General features: G+C 51.1%; 1 protein-coding gene across 1 annotated transcript in view; it reads right to left on the reverse strand.

Moving 5' to 3' along the window:
* LOC142923249 (lens fiber membrane intrinsic protein-like) overlaps window positions 1-17080 on the reverse strand; it is a 43385-nt gene extending 26305 nt beyond the window's left edge. Inside the window, exons 1-2 of the mRNA XM_076064246.1 lie at window positions 16937-17080; window positions 8148-8270 (exon numbers count right to left, since the gene is read on the reverse strand). Coding sequence (XP_075920361.1) covers window positions 8148-8270 — 123 coding nt within the window. The 5' untranslated portion in view covers window positions 16937-17080. The remainder of the gene's footprint in view (window positions 1-8147; window positions 8271-16936) is intronic.
* Between the last annotated feature and the right edge of the window lie 289 nt (window positions 17081-17369).

Here is a 17369-nt window from a genome sequence, read left to right on the forward strand (position 1 = left end):
GGCAGTGTTGAGTCTATGGTGCAGTGTTGAGTCTCTGGTGCAGTGTTGAGTCTATGGTGCAGTGTTGAGTCTATGGTGCAGTGCTGAGTCTATGGTGCAGTGTTGAGTCTATGGTGCAGTGCTGAGTCTATGGTGCAGTGTTGAGTATATGGGTGGCAGTGTTGAGTCTATGGTGCAGTGTTGAGTCTATGGTGCAGTGTTGAGTCTATGGTGCAGTGTTGAGTCTATGGTGCAGTGCTGAGTCTATGGTGCAGTGTTGAGTATATGGGTGGCAGTGTTGAGTCTATGGTGCAGTGTTGAGTCTATGGTGCAGTGTTGAGTCTATGGTGCAGTGCTGAGTCTATGGTGCAGTGTTGAATCTATGGTGCAGTGTTGAGTCTATGGTGCAGTGCTGAGTCTATGGTGCAGTGCTGAGTCTATGGTGCAGTGTTGAGTCTATGGTGCAGTGCTGAGTCTATGGTGCAGTGTTGAGTCTATGGGTGGCAGTGTTGAGTCTATGGGTGGCAGTGTTGAGTCTATGGTGCAGTGTTGAGTCTATGGTGCAGTGTTGAGTCTATGGTGCAGTGTTGAGTCTATGGTGCAGTGTTGAGTCTATGGGTGGCAGTGTTGAGTCTATGGTGCAGTGTTGAGTCTATGGTGCAGTGTTTAGTCTATGGTGCAGTGCTGAGTCTATGGTGCAGTGCTGAGTCTATGGGGCAGTGTTGAGTCTATGGTGGCAGTGTTGAGTCTATGGTGCAGTGTTGAGTCTATGGGTGGCAGTGTTGAGTCTATGGTGCAGTGTTGAGTCTATGGTGGCAGTGTTGAGTCTATGGTGCAGTGCTGAGTCTATGGTGCAGTGCTGAGTCAATGGGGCAGTGCTGAGTCTATGGTGCAGTGTTGAGTCTATGGGTGGCAGTGTTGAGTCTATGGTGCAGTGTTGAGTCTATGGTGCAGTGCTGAGTCTATGGTGCAGTGATGAGTCTCTGGTGCAGTGTTGAGTCTATGGTGCAGTGTTGAGTCTATGGTGCGGTGCTGAGTCTATGGTGCAGTGTTGAGTCTATGGTGCAGTGTTGAGTCTATGGTGCAGTGTTGAGTCTATGGTGCAGTGTTGAGTCTATGGTGCAGTGTTGAGTCTATGGTTTGGTGCTGAGTCTATGGTGCAGTGCTGAGTCTATGGTGCAGTGTTGAGTCTATGGTGCAGTGTTGAGTCTATGGTGCAGTGTTGAGTCTATGGTGCAGTGTTGAGTCTATGGTGCAGTGTTGAGTCTATGGTGCAGTGTTGAGTCTATGGGCAGTGTTGAGTCTATGGTGCAGTGTTGAGTCTATGGTGCAGTGTTGAGTCTATGGGCAGTGTTGAGTCTATGGGCAGTGTTGAGTCTATGGTGCAGTGTTGAGTCTATGGTGCAGTGCTGAGTCTATGGTGCAGTGTTGAGTCTATGGGCAGTGTTGAGTCTATGGTGCAGTGTTGCGTCTATGGGCAGTGTTGAGTCTATGGTGCAGGGTTGAGTCTATGGTGCAGTGTTGAGTCTATGGTGCAGTGCTGAGTCTATGGTGCAGTGCTGAGTCTATGGTGCAGTGTTGAGTCTATGGGTGGCAGTGTTGAGTCTATGGTGCATTGTTGAGTCTATGGGTGGCAGTGTTGAGTCTATGGTGCAGTGTTGAGTCTATGGTGCAGTGTTGAGTCTATGGTGCAGTGTTTAGTCTATGGTGCAGTGCTGAGTCTATGGTGCAGTGCTGAGTCTATGGTGCAGTGTTGAGTCTATGGGTGGCAGTGTTGAGTCTATGGTGCAGTGTTGAGTCTATGGCGCAGTGTTGAGTCTATGGGCAGTGTTGAGTCTATGGTGCAGTGCTGAGTCTATGGGTGGCAGTGCTGAGTCTATGGGTGGCAGTGCTGAGTCTATGGGTGGCAGTGTTGAGTCTATGGTGCAGTGTTGAGTCTATGGTGCAGTGTTGAGTCTATGGGTGGCAGTGTTGAGTCTATGGGTGGCAGTGTTGAGTCTATGGTGCAGTGTTGAGTCTATGGGTGGCAGTGTTGAGTCTATGGTGCAGTGTTGAGTCTATGGGTGGCAGTGTTGAGTCTATTGTGCAGTGTTGAGTCTATGGTGCAGTGTTGAGTCTATGGGTGGCAGTGTTGAGTCTATGGTGCAGTGTTGAGTCTATGGTGCAGTGTTGAGTCTATGGGTGGCAGTGTTGAGTCTATGGTGCAGTGCTGAGTCTATGGGCAGTGTTGAGTCTATGGGTGGCAGTGTTGAGTCTATGGGTGGCAGTGTTGAGTCTATGGTGCAGTGCTGAGTCTATGGTGCAGTGTTGAGTCTATGGGTGGCAGTGTTGAGTCTATGGTGCAGTGTTGAGTCTATGGTGCAGTGCTGAGTCTATGGTGCAGTGTTGAGTCTATGGTGCAGTGTTGAGTCTATGGTACAGTGTTGAGTCTATGGTGCAGTTTTGAGTCTATGGGGCAGTGCTGAGTCTATGGTGCAGTGCTGAGTCTATGGTGCAGTGCTGAGTCTATGGTGCAGTGTTGAGTCTATGGTGCAGTGTTGAGTCTATGGTGCAGTGCTGAGTCTATGGTGCAGTGTTGAGTCTATGGTGCAGTGCTGAGTCTATGGTGCAGTGCTGAGTCTATGGTGCAGTGTTGAGTCTATGGTGCAGTGCTGAGTCTATGGTGCAGTGTTGAGTCTATGGTGCAGTGTTGAGTCTATGGTGCAGTGTTGAGTCTATGGTGCAGTGTTGAGTCTATGGTTTGGTGCTGAGTCTATGGTGCAGTGCTGAGTCTATGGTGCAGTGTTGAGTCTATGGTGCAGTGCTGAGTCTATGGTGCAGTGTTGAGTCTATGGTGCAGTGTTGAGTCTATGGTGCAGTGTTGAGTCTATGGTGCAGTGTTGAGTCTATGGGCAGTGTTGAGTCTATGGTGCAGTGTTGAGTCTATGGTGCAGTGTTGAGTCTATGGGCAGTGTTGAGTCTATGGTGCAGTGTTGAGTCTATGGTGCAGTGCTGAGTCTATGGTGCAGTGTTGAGTCTATGGGCAGTGTTGAGTCTATGGTGCAGTGTTGCGTCTATGGGCAGTGTTGAGTCTATGGTGCAGGGTTGAGTCTATGGTGCAGTGTTGAGTCTATGGTGCAGTGTTGAGTCTATGGTGCAGTGCTGAGTCTATGGTGCAGTGTTGAGTCTATGGGTGGCAGTGTTGAGTCTATGGTGCATTGTTGAGTCTATGGGTGGCAGTGTTGAGTCTATGGTGCAGTGTTGAGTCTATGGTGCAGTGTTGAGTCTATGGTGCAGTGTTTAGTCTATGGTGCAGTGCTGAGTCTATGGTGCAGTGCTGAGTCTATGGTGCAGTGTTGAGTCTATGGGTGGCAGTGTTGAGTCTATGGTGCAGTGTTGAGTCTATGGCGCAGTGTTGAGTCTATGGGCAGTGTTGAGTCTATGGTGCAGTGCTGAGTCTATGGGTGGCAGTGCTGAGTCTATGGGTGGCAGTGCTGAGTCTATGGGTGGCAGTGTTGAGTCTATGGTGCAGTGTTGAGTCTATGGTGCAGTGTTGAGTCTATGGGTGGCAGTGTTGAGTCTATGGGTGGCAGTGTTGAGTCTATGGTGCAGTGTTGAGTCTATGGGTGGCAGTGTTGAGTCTATGGTGCAGTGTTGAGTCTATGGGTGGCAGTGTTGAGTCTATTGTGCAGTGTTGAGTCTATGGTGCAGTGTTGAGTCTATGGGTGGCAGTGTTGAGTCTATGGTGCAGTGTTGAGTCTATGGTGCAGTGTTGAGTCTATGGGTGGCAGTGTTGAGTCTATGGTGCAGTGCTGAGTCTATGGGCAGTGTTGAGTCTATGGGTGGCAGTGTTGAGTCTATGGGTGGCAGTGTTGAGTCTATGGTGCAGTGCTGAGTCTATGGTGCAGTGTTGAGTCTATGGGTGGCAGTGTTGAGTCTATGGTGCAGTGTTGAGTCTATGGTGCAGTGCTGAGTCTATGGTGCAGTGTTGAGTCTATGGTGCAGTGTTGAGTCTATGGTACAGTGTTGAGTCTATGGTGCAGTTTTGAGTCTATGGGGCAGTGCTGAGTCTATGGTGCAGTGCTGAGTCTATGGTGCAGTGCTGAGTCTATGGTGCAGTGTTGAGTCTATGGTGCAGTGTTGAGTCTATGGTGCAGTGCTGAGTCTATGGTGCAGTGTTGAGTCTATGGTGCAGTGCTGAGTCTATGGTGCAGTGCTGAGTCTATGGTGCAGTGTTGAGTCTATGGTGCAGTGCTGAGTCTATGGTGCAGTGTTGAGTCTATGGGTGGCAGTGTTGAGTCTATGGTGCAGTGCTGAGTCTATGGTGCAGTGCTGAGTCTATGGGTGGCAGTGCTGAGTCTATGACAGTGTTGAGTCTATGGTGCAGTGCTGAGTCTATGGGTGGCAGTGCTGAGTCTATGGGTGGCAGTGCTGAGTCTATGGGTGGCAGTGTTGAGTCTATGGTGCAGTGCTGAGTCTATGGTGCAGTGTTGAGTCTATGGTGCAGTGTTGAGTCTATGGGGCAGTGCTGAGTCTATGGTGCAGTGCTGAGTCTATGGGTGGCAGTGTTGAGTCTATGGTGCAGTGTTGAGTCTATGGTGCAGTGCTGAGTCTATGGTGCAGTGCTGAGTCTATGGTGCAGTGTTGAGTCTATGGTGCAGTGTTGAGTCTATGGGGCAGTGCTGAGTCTATGGGTGGCAGTGTTGAGTCTATGGGTGGCAGTGCTGAGTCTATGGGTGGCAGTGTTGAGTCTATGGTGCAGTGTTGAGTCTATGGTGCAGTGTTGAGTCTATGGGTGGCAGTGTTGAGTCTATGGTGCAGTGCTGAGTCTATGGGTGGCAGTGTTGAGTCTATGGTGCAGTGCTGAGTCTATGGGTGGCAGTGTTGAGTCTATGGGTGGCAGTGTTGAGTCTATGGGTGGCAGTGTTGAGTCTATGGTGCAATGTTGAGTCTATGGGTGGCAGTGTTGAGTCTATGGTGCAGTGTTGAGTCTATGGTGCAATGCTGAGTCTATTGTGCAGTGCTGAGTCTATGGTGCAGTGTTGAGTCTATGGGTGGCAGTGTTGAGTCTATGGTGCAGTGTTGAGTCTATGGGCAGTGTTGAGTCTATGGTGCAGTGTTGAGTCTATGGTGCAGTGTTGAGTCTATGGGCAGTGTTGAGTCTATGGTGCAGTGTTGAGTCTATGGTGCAGTGCTGAGTCTATGGTGCAGTGTTGAGTCTATGGGCAGTGTTGAGTCTATGGTGCAGTGTTGCGTCTATGGGCAGTGTTGAGTCTATGGTGCAGGGTTGAGTCTATGGTGCAGTGTTGAGTCTATGGTGCAGTGCTGAGTCTATGGTGCAGTGCTGAGTCTATGGTGCAGTGTTGAGTCTATGGGTGGCAGTGTTGAGTCTATGGTGCATTGTTGAGTCTATGGGTGGCAGTGTTGAGTCTATGGTGCAGTGTTGAGTCTATGGTGCAGTGTTGAGTCTATGGTGCAGTGTTTAGTCTATGGTGCAGTGCTGAGTCTATGGTGCAGTGCTGAGTCTATGGTGCAGTGTTGAGTCTATGGGTGGCAGTGTTGAGTCTATGGTGCAGTGTTGAGTCTATGGCGCAGTGTTGAGTCTATGGGCAGTGTTGAGTCTATGGTGCAGTGCTGAGTCTATGGGTGGCAGTGCTGAGTCTATGGGTGGCAGTGCTGAGTCTATGGGTGGCAGTGTTGAGTCTATGGTGCAGTGTTGAGTCTATGGTGCAGTGTTGAGTCTATGGGTGGCAGTGTTGAGTCTATGGGTGGCAGTGTTGAGTCTATGGTGCAGTGTTGAGTCTATGGGTGGCAGTGTTGAGTCTATGGTGCAGTGTTGAGTCTATGGGTGGCAGTGTTGAGTCTATTGTGCAGTGTTGAGTCTATGGTGCAGTGTTGAGTCTATGGGTGGCAGTGTTGAGTCTATGGTGCAGTGTTGAGTCTATGGTGCAGTGTTGAGTCTATGGGTGGCAGTGTTGAGTCTATGGTGCAGTGCTGAGTCTATGGGCAGTGTTGAGTCTATGGGTGGCAGTGTTGAGTCTATGGGTGGCAGTGTTGAGTCTATGGTGCAGTGCTGAGTCTATGGTGCAGTGTTGAGTCTATGGGTGGCAGTGTTGAGTCTATGGTGCAGTGTTGAGTCTATGGTGCAGTGCTGAGTCTATGGTGCAGTGTTGAGTCTATGGTGCAGTGTTGAGTCTATGGTACAGTGTTGAGTCTATGGTGCAGTTTTGAGTCTATGGGGCAGTGCTGAGTCTATGGTGCAGTGCTGAGTCTATGGTGCAGTGCTGAGTCTATGGTGCAGTGTTGAGTCTATGGTGCAGTGTTGAGTCTATGGTGCAGTGCTGAGTCTATGGTGCAGTGTTGAGTCTATGGTGCAGTGCTGAGTCTATGGTGCAGTGCTGAGTCTATGGTGCAGTGTTGAGTCTATGGTGCAGTGCTGAGTCTATGGTGCAGTGTTGAGTCTATGGGTGGCAGTGTTGAGTCTATGGTGCAGTGCTGAGTCTATGGTGCAGTGCTGAGTCTATGGGTGGCAGTGCTGAGTCTATGACAGTGTTGAGTCTATGGTGCAGTGCTGAGTCTATGGGTGGCAGTGCTGAGTCTATGGGTGGCAGTGCTGAGTCTATGGGTGGCAGTGTTGAGTCTATGGTGCAGTGCTGAGTCTATGGTGCAGTGTTGAGTCTATGGTGCAGTGTTGAGTCTATGGGGCAGTGCTGAGTCTATGGTGCAGTGCTGAGTCTATGGGTGGCAGTGTTGAGTCTATGGTGCAGTGTTGAGTCTATGGTGCAGTGCTGAGTCTATGGTGCAGTGCTGAGTCTATGGTGCAGTGTTGAGTCTATGGTGCAGTGTTGAGTCTATGGGGCAGTGCTGAGTCTATGGGTGGCAGTGTTGAGTCTATGGGTGGCAGTGCTGAGTCTATGGGTGGCAGTGTTGAGTCTATGGTGCAGTGTTGAGTCTATGGTGCAGTGTTGAGTCTATGGGTGGCAGTGTTGAGTCTATGGTGCAGTGCTGAGTCTATGGGTGGCAGTGTTGAGTCTATGGTGCAGTGCTGAGTCTATGGGTGGCAGTGTTGAGTCTATGGGTGGCAGTGTTGAGTCTATGGGTGGCAGTGTTGAGTCTATGGTGCAATGTTGAGTCTATGGGTGGCAGTGTTGAGTCTATGGTGCAGTGTTGAGTCTATGGTGCAATGCTGAGTCTATTGTGCAGTGCTGAGTCTATGGTGCAGTGTTGAGTCTATGGGTGGCAGTGTTGAGTCTTTGGTGCAGTGTTGAGTCTATGGTGGCAGTGTTGAGTCTATGGGTGGCAGTGTTGAGTCTATGGTGCAGTGTTGAGTCTATGGTGCAGTGTTGAGTCTATGGTGCAGTGCTGAGTCTATGGGTGGCAGTGTTGAGTCTATGGTGCAGTGTTGAGTCTATGGTGCAGTGTTGAGTCTATGGGTGGCAGTGTTGAGTCTATGGTGCAGTGTTGAGTCTATGGTGGCAGTGTTGAGTCTATGGTGCAGTGTTGAGTCTATGGGTGGCAGTGTTGAGTCTATGGTGCAGTGCTGAGTCTATGGGTGGCAGTGTTGAGTCTATGGGTGGCAGTGTTGAGTCTATGGTGGCAGTGTTGAGTCTATGGGTGGCAGTGTTGAGTCTATGGTGCAGTGCTGAGTCTATGGTGCAGTGCTGAGTCTATGGTGCAGTGCTGAGTCTATGGGTGGCAGTGTTGAGTCTATGGTGCAGTGTTGAGTCTATGGTGCAGTGCTGAGTCTATGGTGCAGTGCTGAGTCTATGGTGCAGTGCTGAGTCTATGGTGCAGTGCTGAGTCTATGGTGCAGTGCTGAGTCTATGGTGCAGTGCTGAGTCTATGGGTGGCAGTGTTGAGTCTATGGCTGGCAGTGTTGAGTCTATGGTGCAGTGTTGAGTCTATGGGTGGCAGTGTTGAGTCTATGGGTGGCAGTGTTGAGTCTATGGTGCAGTGTTGAGTCTATGGGCTGTGCTGAGTCTATGGGTGGCAGTGTTGAGTCTATGGGTGGCAGTGTTGAGTCTATGGTGCAGTGTTGAGTCTATGGTTCAGTGTTGAGTCTATGGGTGGCAGTGTTGAGTCTATGGTGCAGTGTTGAGTCTATGGGCAGTGCTGAGTCTATGGTGCAGTGCTGAGTCTATGGGTGGCAGTGTTGAGTCTATGGGTGGCAGTGTTGAGTCTATGGGTACTTGGTGAGAGAGGTTCCCGGAGAAGCGGTACTCGAGCCAGAAGTCCGTTGCCGTGGACACGATGAGTAGCAGACTGCCCGCACAGCCAAAGACAAGGCTGGCTCCTAGCAGTCCGAACATCATCTGCAGAGACAAAGGTAACCCCCAGGTAGTCTCCGATGCAATGTAGGGGCAAGTGCCGTTAGCCAGTAGGACACGCGCATACTCTGAAGCACAGACGCACACACAGACACACACGTACACGTAAACACACATACACATATACACACATATACACACAACAACAACAACAACAACCGCCATTCGCCACTAAGTGGCGGTGACGTCACCCCGACGCTTGTGCCAGGCTATGTGCACCTTGAGGCTATCACGTGGAGTGTCGAACGCCCGCTGGCAGGAGGTCACGGGGCAGACCCAGCAGGTGCCACTGGTCGACTGACTGAGATGACTGAGATGACTGGCTGAGATGACTGGCTGATGCACCACCTGTGCCCCCTACTGTGCCAACCTGCTGTGCTTTAGCCACCCGACGCTCCGCTCGTTGTTGTGAGCGTCGCTCCTCCGCCCTCCGTTGTTGTTGGAGGGCGACTGCCTCCAACTGCCCAGTAGCGTCCTTCACGAGCCTCCTCCACAGAGGCCGATCTTGACACCGCTGGTACCGGTCATCGGCAAGTCCACTCAGCTCCACGTCCTCCTGTACCACATCACTCCATCTCTTCTCTAGCCCGTGCCGCGCCCGCTTAGCCCCCTCAATCCGGCCAAACAAATGCTGTTTCGGCATGCGGTGGCTGGGCATGCGGGCTACATGACCCGGCCATCGCAGCCTTGCCTGCCGGAGGAGCTCACCGATGGGACCTTGCCCAGATTTGTGAGCTCCTCACACAATCCAGCCTGCAGGTTAAACCCAGGATGGATCGTAGGCAGGCTAGCTTAAATGTTTCTAACCGGCGGAGATGTTCCATTAAGGGGGTCCACGTTTCGCAAGCGTAGAGAAGGGAGGGAATGACCGTGGCCGAGAAGACCTGAAGCTTAGTGCGGAGCGACAGACCGGGTAGCTTCCACACAGCGTTACGCAACCGATGAAAAGATATTGCCGCTCGACTGATTCGGAGTGAGACCTCCGCTGTTAAACTGGAGCCGGTCATAAGCACACAGTCACACACACAGATTCAAACACACACAGACACACACAGACTCACACAGCCAAACACACAGACTCACACAAACAGACACACAGATTCATGCAGACACACACAAAGACCCACACACACACAGACACAAAGACAAAGATCCCCCGTATAGCCTTAACCGTATGTAGGGGCAAGTGCTGTTAGCGAGACACACACACAGACACACACAGACACACACACAGACAAACACACAGACTCAAACACAGACACACACACACAGACAAATACAGGCTCACACAGACCCACGAACACAAACTCACACACAGACATAGACACACACACAGACACACACACATACATATCCCGCGTATAGCCCTAGCAGACTACAGGGGCAAGTGCTGTTACCGGCGCTGTGGCTACACACACAGAGGGGGTGGGTGGCCAGAACCACCACGCCCGGCCGCCTTTGTCTCTCCTCCAGTACTCTAACTATAGACGGACATCCACCCACTCACCCAGGCACTCACTCACTCAACCACCTACTCACCCACTCAGTCACTCACCCACCCACTCAACCACCCACTCACCCACTCATTTACCTACTCATCCACTCACTCACTCAACCACCCACTCACCCAACCCTTCAACCACCGACTCACCTACTCATCACCTCACTCCCCCACCCACTCACCAACTCATTCACCCACCAACTCACTCACTGACTCACTCACCCATTCACTAACTCGCCCACCCACCCACTCAACCATCCACTCATCCACACACGCACTCACTCAGCTACTCATCCACTCACTCACCCACCCACGCACCCACTCACTCACTCTTTCACTAACTCACCCACCCACTCAACCATCCACTCATCCACCCACCCACCCACTCACTCTTTCACTCACTCACCCACCCACTCACCGACCCACTCAGTCACCCACCTACTCAACCACCTACTCACTCACCCACCCACTCAACCACCCACTCACCTACCCACTCACCAAATGGCTCAACCACTCACTCACAAACCCGCTCACTCAGACGTCGAATCAATCACCCGCTCACTCAGTCATTAACTCACTCACCCATTGACAAACCCAAAGACTCACACAGAGACCCATAGACTCACACCGAGACCCATAAACACACACAGAGACCCGTAGACTCACACAGAGACCCATAGACTCACACAGAGACCCGTAGCCTCACACAGAAACCCATAGACACACACAGAGATCTATAGACTCACACAGAGACCCATAGACTCACCACACAGAGACCCATAGACTCACCACACAGACACCCATAGACTCACCAGACAGAGACCCACAGACTCACCACACAGAGACCCATAGACTCATCACACATAGACCCACAGACTCACCACACAGAGACCCATAGACTCATCACACAGACACCCATAGACTCACCACACAGAGACCCATAGACTCAACACACAGAGACCCATAGACTCACCACACAGAGACCCATAGACTCACCACCACACAGAGACCCATAGACTCACACAGAGACCAATAGACACACACAGAGACCCGTAGACTCTCACAGAGACCCATAGACTCACACAGAGACTCTTAGACTCACACAGAGACCCATTGACTCACACAGAGACATATAGACTCACACAGAGACCCATAGACTCACACAGATACCCATAGACTCACACAGATGCCTATAGACTCACACAGAGACCCGTAGACTCACACAGAGTCCCATACACTCACACAGAGACCCATAGACTCACATAGAGACCCGTAGACTCACACAGAGACGCATCGACTCAGACAGAGACCCATAGACTCACACAGAGACCCATAGACTCACACAGAGACCCATAGACTCACCACACAGAGACCCATAGACTCACCACACTGAAACGCATAGACTCAACACACATAGACCCACAGACTCACCACACAGAGACCTATAGACTCACCACACAGACACCCATAGACTCACCACACAGAGACCCATAGACTCACCACACAGAGACCTATAGACTCACCACACAGAGACCTATAGACTCACCACACAGAGACCTATAGACTCACCACACAGATACCCACAGACTCACCACACAGACACCCATAGACTCACCACACAGAGACCCATAGACTCACCACACAGAGACCCATAGACTCACCACACAGAGACCCATAGCCTCACCAAACAGAGACCCATAGACTCATCACACAGAGACCCATAGACTCACCACACAGAGACCCATAGACTCACCACACAGAGACCCATACAGTGAGGGAAAAAATCATTTGATCCCCTGCTGATTTTGTACGTTTGCCCACTGACAAAGAAATGATCAGTCTATAATATTAATGGTAGGTTTATTTGGACAGTGAGAGACAGAATAACCACAACAAAATCCAGAAAAACGCATGTCAAAAATGTTATAAATTGATTTGCAATATAAGGGAAATAAGTATTTGACCCCCTATCAATCAGAAAGATTTCTGTCTCCCAGGCGTCTTTTATACAGGTAACGAGCTGAGATTAGGAGCACACTCTTAAAGGGAGTGCTTTAAATCTCAGCTCGTTACCCGTATAAAAGACACCTGTCCACAGAAGCAATCAATCAGATTCCAAACTCTCCACCATGGCCAAGACCAAGGAGCTCTCCAAGGATGTCAGGGACAAGATTGTAGACCTACACGAGGCTGGAATGGGCTACGAGACCATTGCCAAGCAGCTTGGTGAGAAGGTGACAACAGTTGGTGCGATTATTCGCAAATGTTAGAAACACAAAAGAACTGTCAATCTCCCATCGGCCTGGGGCTCCATGCAAGATCTCACCTCGTGGAGTTGCAATGATCATGAGAACGGTGAGGAATCAGCCCAGAACTACACGGGAGGATCTTGTCAATGACCTCAAGGCAGCTGGGACCACAGTCACCAAGACAACAATTGGTAACACACTACGCCGTGAAGGACTGAAATCCTGCAGCGCCCGCAAGGTCCCCCTGCTCAAGAAAGCACAAATATACATGCCCGTCTGAAGTCTGCCAATGAAGAATCTGAATGATTCAGAGGACAACTGGGTGAAAGTGTTGTGGGGTCAGATGAGACCAAAATGGAGCTCTTTGGCATCAACTCAACTCGCCGTGTTTGGAGGAGGAGGATTGCTGCCTATGACCCCAAGAACACCATCCCCCACCGTCAAACATGGAGGTGGAAACATTATGCTTTGGGGGTGTTTTTCTGCTAAGGGGGACAGGACAACTTCACCGCATCAAAGGGACGATGGACGGGGGCCATGTTACCGTCAAATCTTTGGGTGAGAACCTCCTTCCCTCAGCCCAGGGCATTGAAAATGGGTCCGTGGATGGGTATTCCAGCATGACAATGACCCAAACCACACGGCCAAGGCAACAAAGGAGTGGCTCAAGAAGAAGCACATTAAGGTCCTGGAGTGGGCCTAGCCAGTCTCCAGACCTTAATCCCGTAGACAATCTGTGGAGGGAGCTGAAGGTTTCGAATTGGCCAAACGTCAGCCTCGAAACCTTAATGACTTGGAGAAGATCTGCAAAGAGGAGTGGGACAAAATCCCTCCTGAGATGTGTTGCAAACCTGGTGGCCAACTACAAGAAACGTCTGACCTCTGTGATTGCCAGCAAGGGTTTTGCCAACAAGTACTAAGTCATGTTTTGCAGAGGAGGTCAAATTCTTATTTCCCTCGTTAAAATGCAAATCAATTAATAACATTTTTGACATGCGTTTTTCCGGATTTTGTTGTTATTCTGTCTCTCACTGTTCAAATAAACCTACCATTAAAATTATAGACTGATCATTTCTTTGTCAGTGGGCAAACGTACAAAATCAGCAGGGGATCAAATACTTTTTTTCCCTCACTGTAAACTCATCACACAGAGATCCACAGACTCACCACACAGAGACCCACAGACTCACCACACAGAGACCCACAGACTCACCACACAGACACCCACAGACTCACCACACAGACACCCACAGACTCACCACAGGAACCCGTAGACTCACCACACAGACACCCACAGACTCACCACACAGAGACCCACAGACTCACCACTCAGACACCCACAGACTCACCACAGAAACCCGTAGACTCACCACACAGAGACCCACAGACTCACCACACAGACACCCACAGACTCACCACAGAGAGACCCATAGACTCATCACACAGAGACCCACAGACTCACCACACAGACACCCACAGACTCACCACAGAGAGACCCATAGACTCATCACACAGAGACCCATAGACTCACCACACAGAGACCCACAGACTCACCACAGAGAGACCCATAGACTCATCACACAGAGACCCACAGACTCACCACACAGAGACCCATAGACTCACCACACAGAGACCCACAGACTCACCACAGAGAGGTCCACAGACTCATCACACAGAGACCCATAGACTCACCACACAGACACCCATAGACTCACCACACAGAGACCCATAGACTCACCACACAGAGACCCATAGACTCACCACACAGACACCCACAGACTCACCACAGAAACCCGTAGACTCACCACACAGACACCCATAGACTCTCCACACAGAGACCCATAGACTCACCACACAGAGACCCACAGACTCACAACACAGAGACCCATAGACTCACCACACAGAGACCCACAGACTCACCACACAGAGACCCACAGACTCTCCACACAGAGACCCATAGACTCACACACAGAGACCCACAGACTCACCACACAGAGACCCATAGACTCACCACACAGAGACCCACAGACTCATCACACAGAGACCCACAGACTCACCACAGAGAGACCCATAGACTCATCACACAGAGACCCACAGACTCACCACACAGACACCCATAGACTCACCACACAGAGACCCACAGACTCACCACACAGACACCCATAGACTCACCACACAGAGACCCACAGACTCATCACACAAAGACCCACAGACTGACCACAGAGAGACCCATAGACTCACTAACACAGAGACCCACAGGCTCACTCACACAGAGACCCATAGACTCATCACCACACAGAGACCCACAGACTCACCACACAGACACCCACAGACTCACCACACAGAGAGCCACAGACTCACCACACAGAGACCCACAGACTCACCACACAGAGACCCACAGACTCACCACATAGAGACCCATAGACTCACCACACAGAGACCCATAGACTCACCACACGGACACCCATAGACTCACCACACAGACACCCATAGACTCACCACACAGACACCCATAGACTCACCACACAGACACCCATAGACTCACCACACAGAGACCCATAGACTCACTACACAGATACCCATAGACTCACCACACAGAGACCCATAGACTCACCACACAGAGACCCATAGACTCACCACATAGAGACCCATAGACTCACCACACAGAGACCCATAGACTCACCACACAGAGACCCATAGACTCACCACATAGAGACCCATAGACTCACCACACAGACACCCATAGACTCACTACACAGAGACCCATAGACTCACCACACAGACACCCATAGACTCACCACACAGAGACCCATAGACTCACCACACAGACATCCATAGACTCACCACACAGAGACCCATAGACTCACCACACAGAGACCCATAGACTCACCACACAGACACCCATAGACTCACCACACAGACACCCATAGACTCACCACACAGAGACCCATAGACTCACCACACAGACACCCATAGACTCACCACACAGAGACCCATAGACTCACCACACAGACACCCATAGACTCACCACACAGAGACCCACAGACTCACCACACAGAGACCCACAGACTCACCACACAGAGACCCACAGACTCACCACACAGAGACCCATAGACTCACCACACAGACACCCACAGACTCACCACACAGAGACCCATAGACTCACCACACGGACACCCATAGACTCACCACACAGAGACCCACAGACTGACCACAGAGAGACCCATAGACTCACCCCACAGAGACCCATAGACTCACCACACAGAGACCCATAGACTCACCACACAGACACCCATAGACTCACCACACAGACACCCATAGACTCACCACACAGACACCCATAGACACACCACACAGACACCCATAGACTCACCACACAGAGACCCATAGACTCACCACACAGACACCCATAGACACACCACACAGAGACCCACAGACTCACCACACAGAGACCCATAGACTCACCACACAGACACCCACAGACTCATCACACAGAGACCCATAGACTCACCACACAGACACCCATAGACTCACTACACAGACACCCATAGACTCACCACACAGACACCCATAGACTCACCACACAGACACCCATAGACTCACCACAAAGACACCCATAGACTCACCACACAGAGACCCACAGACTCATCACACAGAGACCCATAGACTCACTACAAAGACACCCATAGACACACCACACAGAGACCCACAGACTCATCACACAGAGACCCATAGACTCACGACACAGAGACCCATAGACTCACCACACAGAGACCCATAGACTCACCACACAGAGACCCATAGGCTCACCACACAGAGACCCATAGACTCACCACACAGAGACCCACAGACTCACCACACAGAGACCCATAGACTCACCACACAGAGACCCATAGACTCACCACACAGAGACCCATAGACTCATCACACAGAGACCCATAGACTCACGACACAGAGACCCATAGACTCACCACACAGAGACCCACAGACTCACCACACGGACACCCATAGACTCACCACACAGACACCCATAGACTCACCACACAGACACCCATAGACTCACCACACAGACACCCATAGACTCACCACACAGAGACCCACAGACTCACCACACAGAGACCCACAGACTCATCACACAGAGACCCACAGACTCATCACACAGAGACCCACAGACTCACCACACAGACACCCACAGACTCACCACACAGAGACCCACAGACTCACCACACAGAGACCCATAGACTCACCACACAAAGACCCACAGACTCACCACACAGAGACCCATAGACTCACCACACAGAGACCCATAGACTCACCACACAGAGACCCATAGACTCACCACATAGAGACCCATAGACTCACCACACAGACACCCATAGACTCACCACACAGAGACCCATAGACCCACCACACAGACATCCATAGACTCACCACACAGAGAACCATAGACTCACCACACAGAGACCCATAGACTCACCACACAGACACCCATAGACTCATCACACAGAGACCCATAGACTCACCACACAAAGACCCACAGACTCACACACAGAGACCCACAGACTCACCACACAGAGACCCATAGACTCACCACACAGAGACCCATAGACTCACCACACAGAGACCCACAGACTCACACACAGAGACCCACAGACTCACCACACAGAGACCCATAGACTCACCACACAGAGACCCACAGACTCACACACAGAGACCCACAGACTCACCACACAGAGACCCATAGACTCACCACACAGACACCCACAGACTCACCACACAGACACCCATAGACTCACCACACAGAGACCCATAGACTCACCACACAGAGACCCACAGACTCACCACACAGAGACCCATAGACTCACCACACAGAGACCCATAGACTCATCACACGGACTCACCTTTGAGCCGTCTAAGCCCAAACACGTCTGCCCTTGTCTGTCTGTGTCTGTCTGTGTCTGTCTGTCTGTGTCTGTCTGTGTCAGTGTATGTCTGTGTCTGTCTGTGTCTGTCTGTCTGTCTCACTGTCTCTGTCTGTCTGTGGGATGAGTGAGTTGCAGTTGAGCGGGGCCCTGACTGCGATTTGCTGGGCGAGTGATCCGCCGATTGATCAGCTGAGTGAGTGATCAGCTGAGCGAGTGAGTGACCAGCTGAGTGATCAGCTGAGTGAGTGATCAGCTGAGCGAGTGAGTGATCAGCTGAGCGAGTGATCAGCTGAGCGAGTGATCAGCTGATCGAGTGAGTGATCAGCTGAGTGATCAGCTGAGCGAGTGAGTGATCAGCTGAGCGAGTGAGTGAGTGATCAGCTGAGCGAGTGGTCGATCAGCTGAGCGA

This window comes from Petromyzon marinus, unplaced genomic scaffold (genome assembly GCF_048934315.1).
Source record: "Petromyzon marinus isolate PM22_M1 ecotype Great Lakes invasive population unplaced genomic scaffold, UKy_Petmar_22M1.pri1.0 PM_Scaffold_36, whole genome shotgun sequence".
Lineage (NCBI taxonomy): Eukaryota > Metazoa > Chordata > Hyperoartia > Petromyzontiformes > Petromyzontidae > Petromyzon > Petromyzon marinus.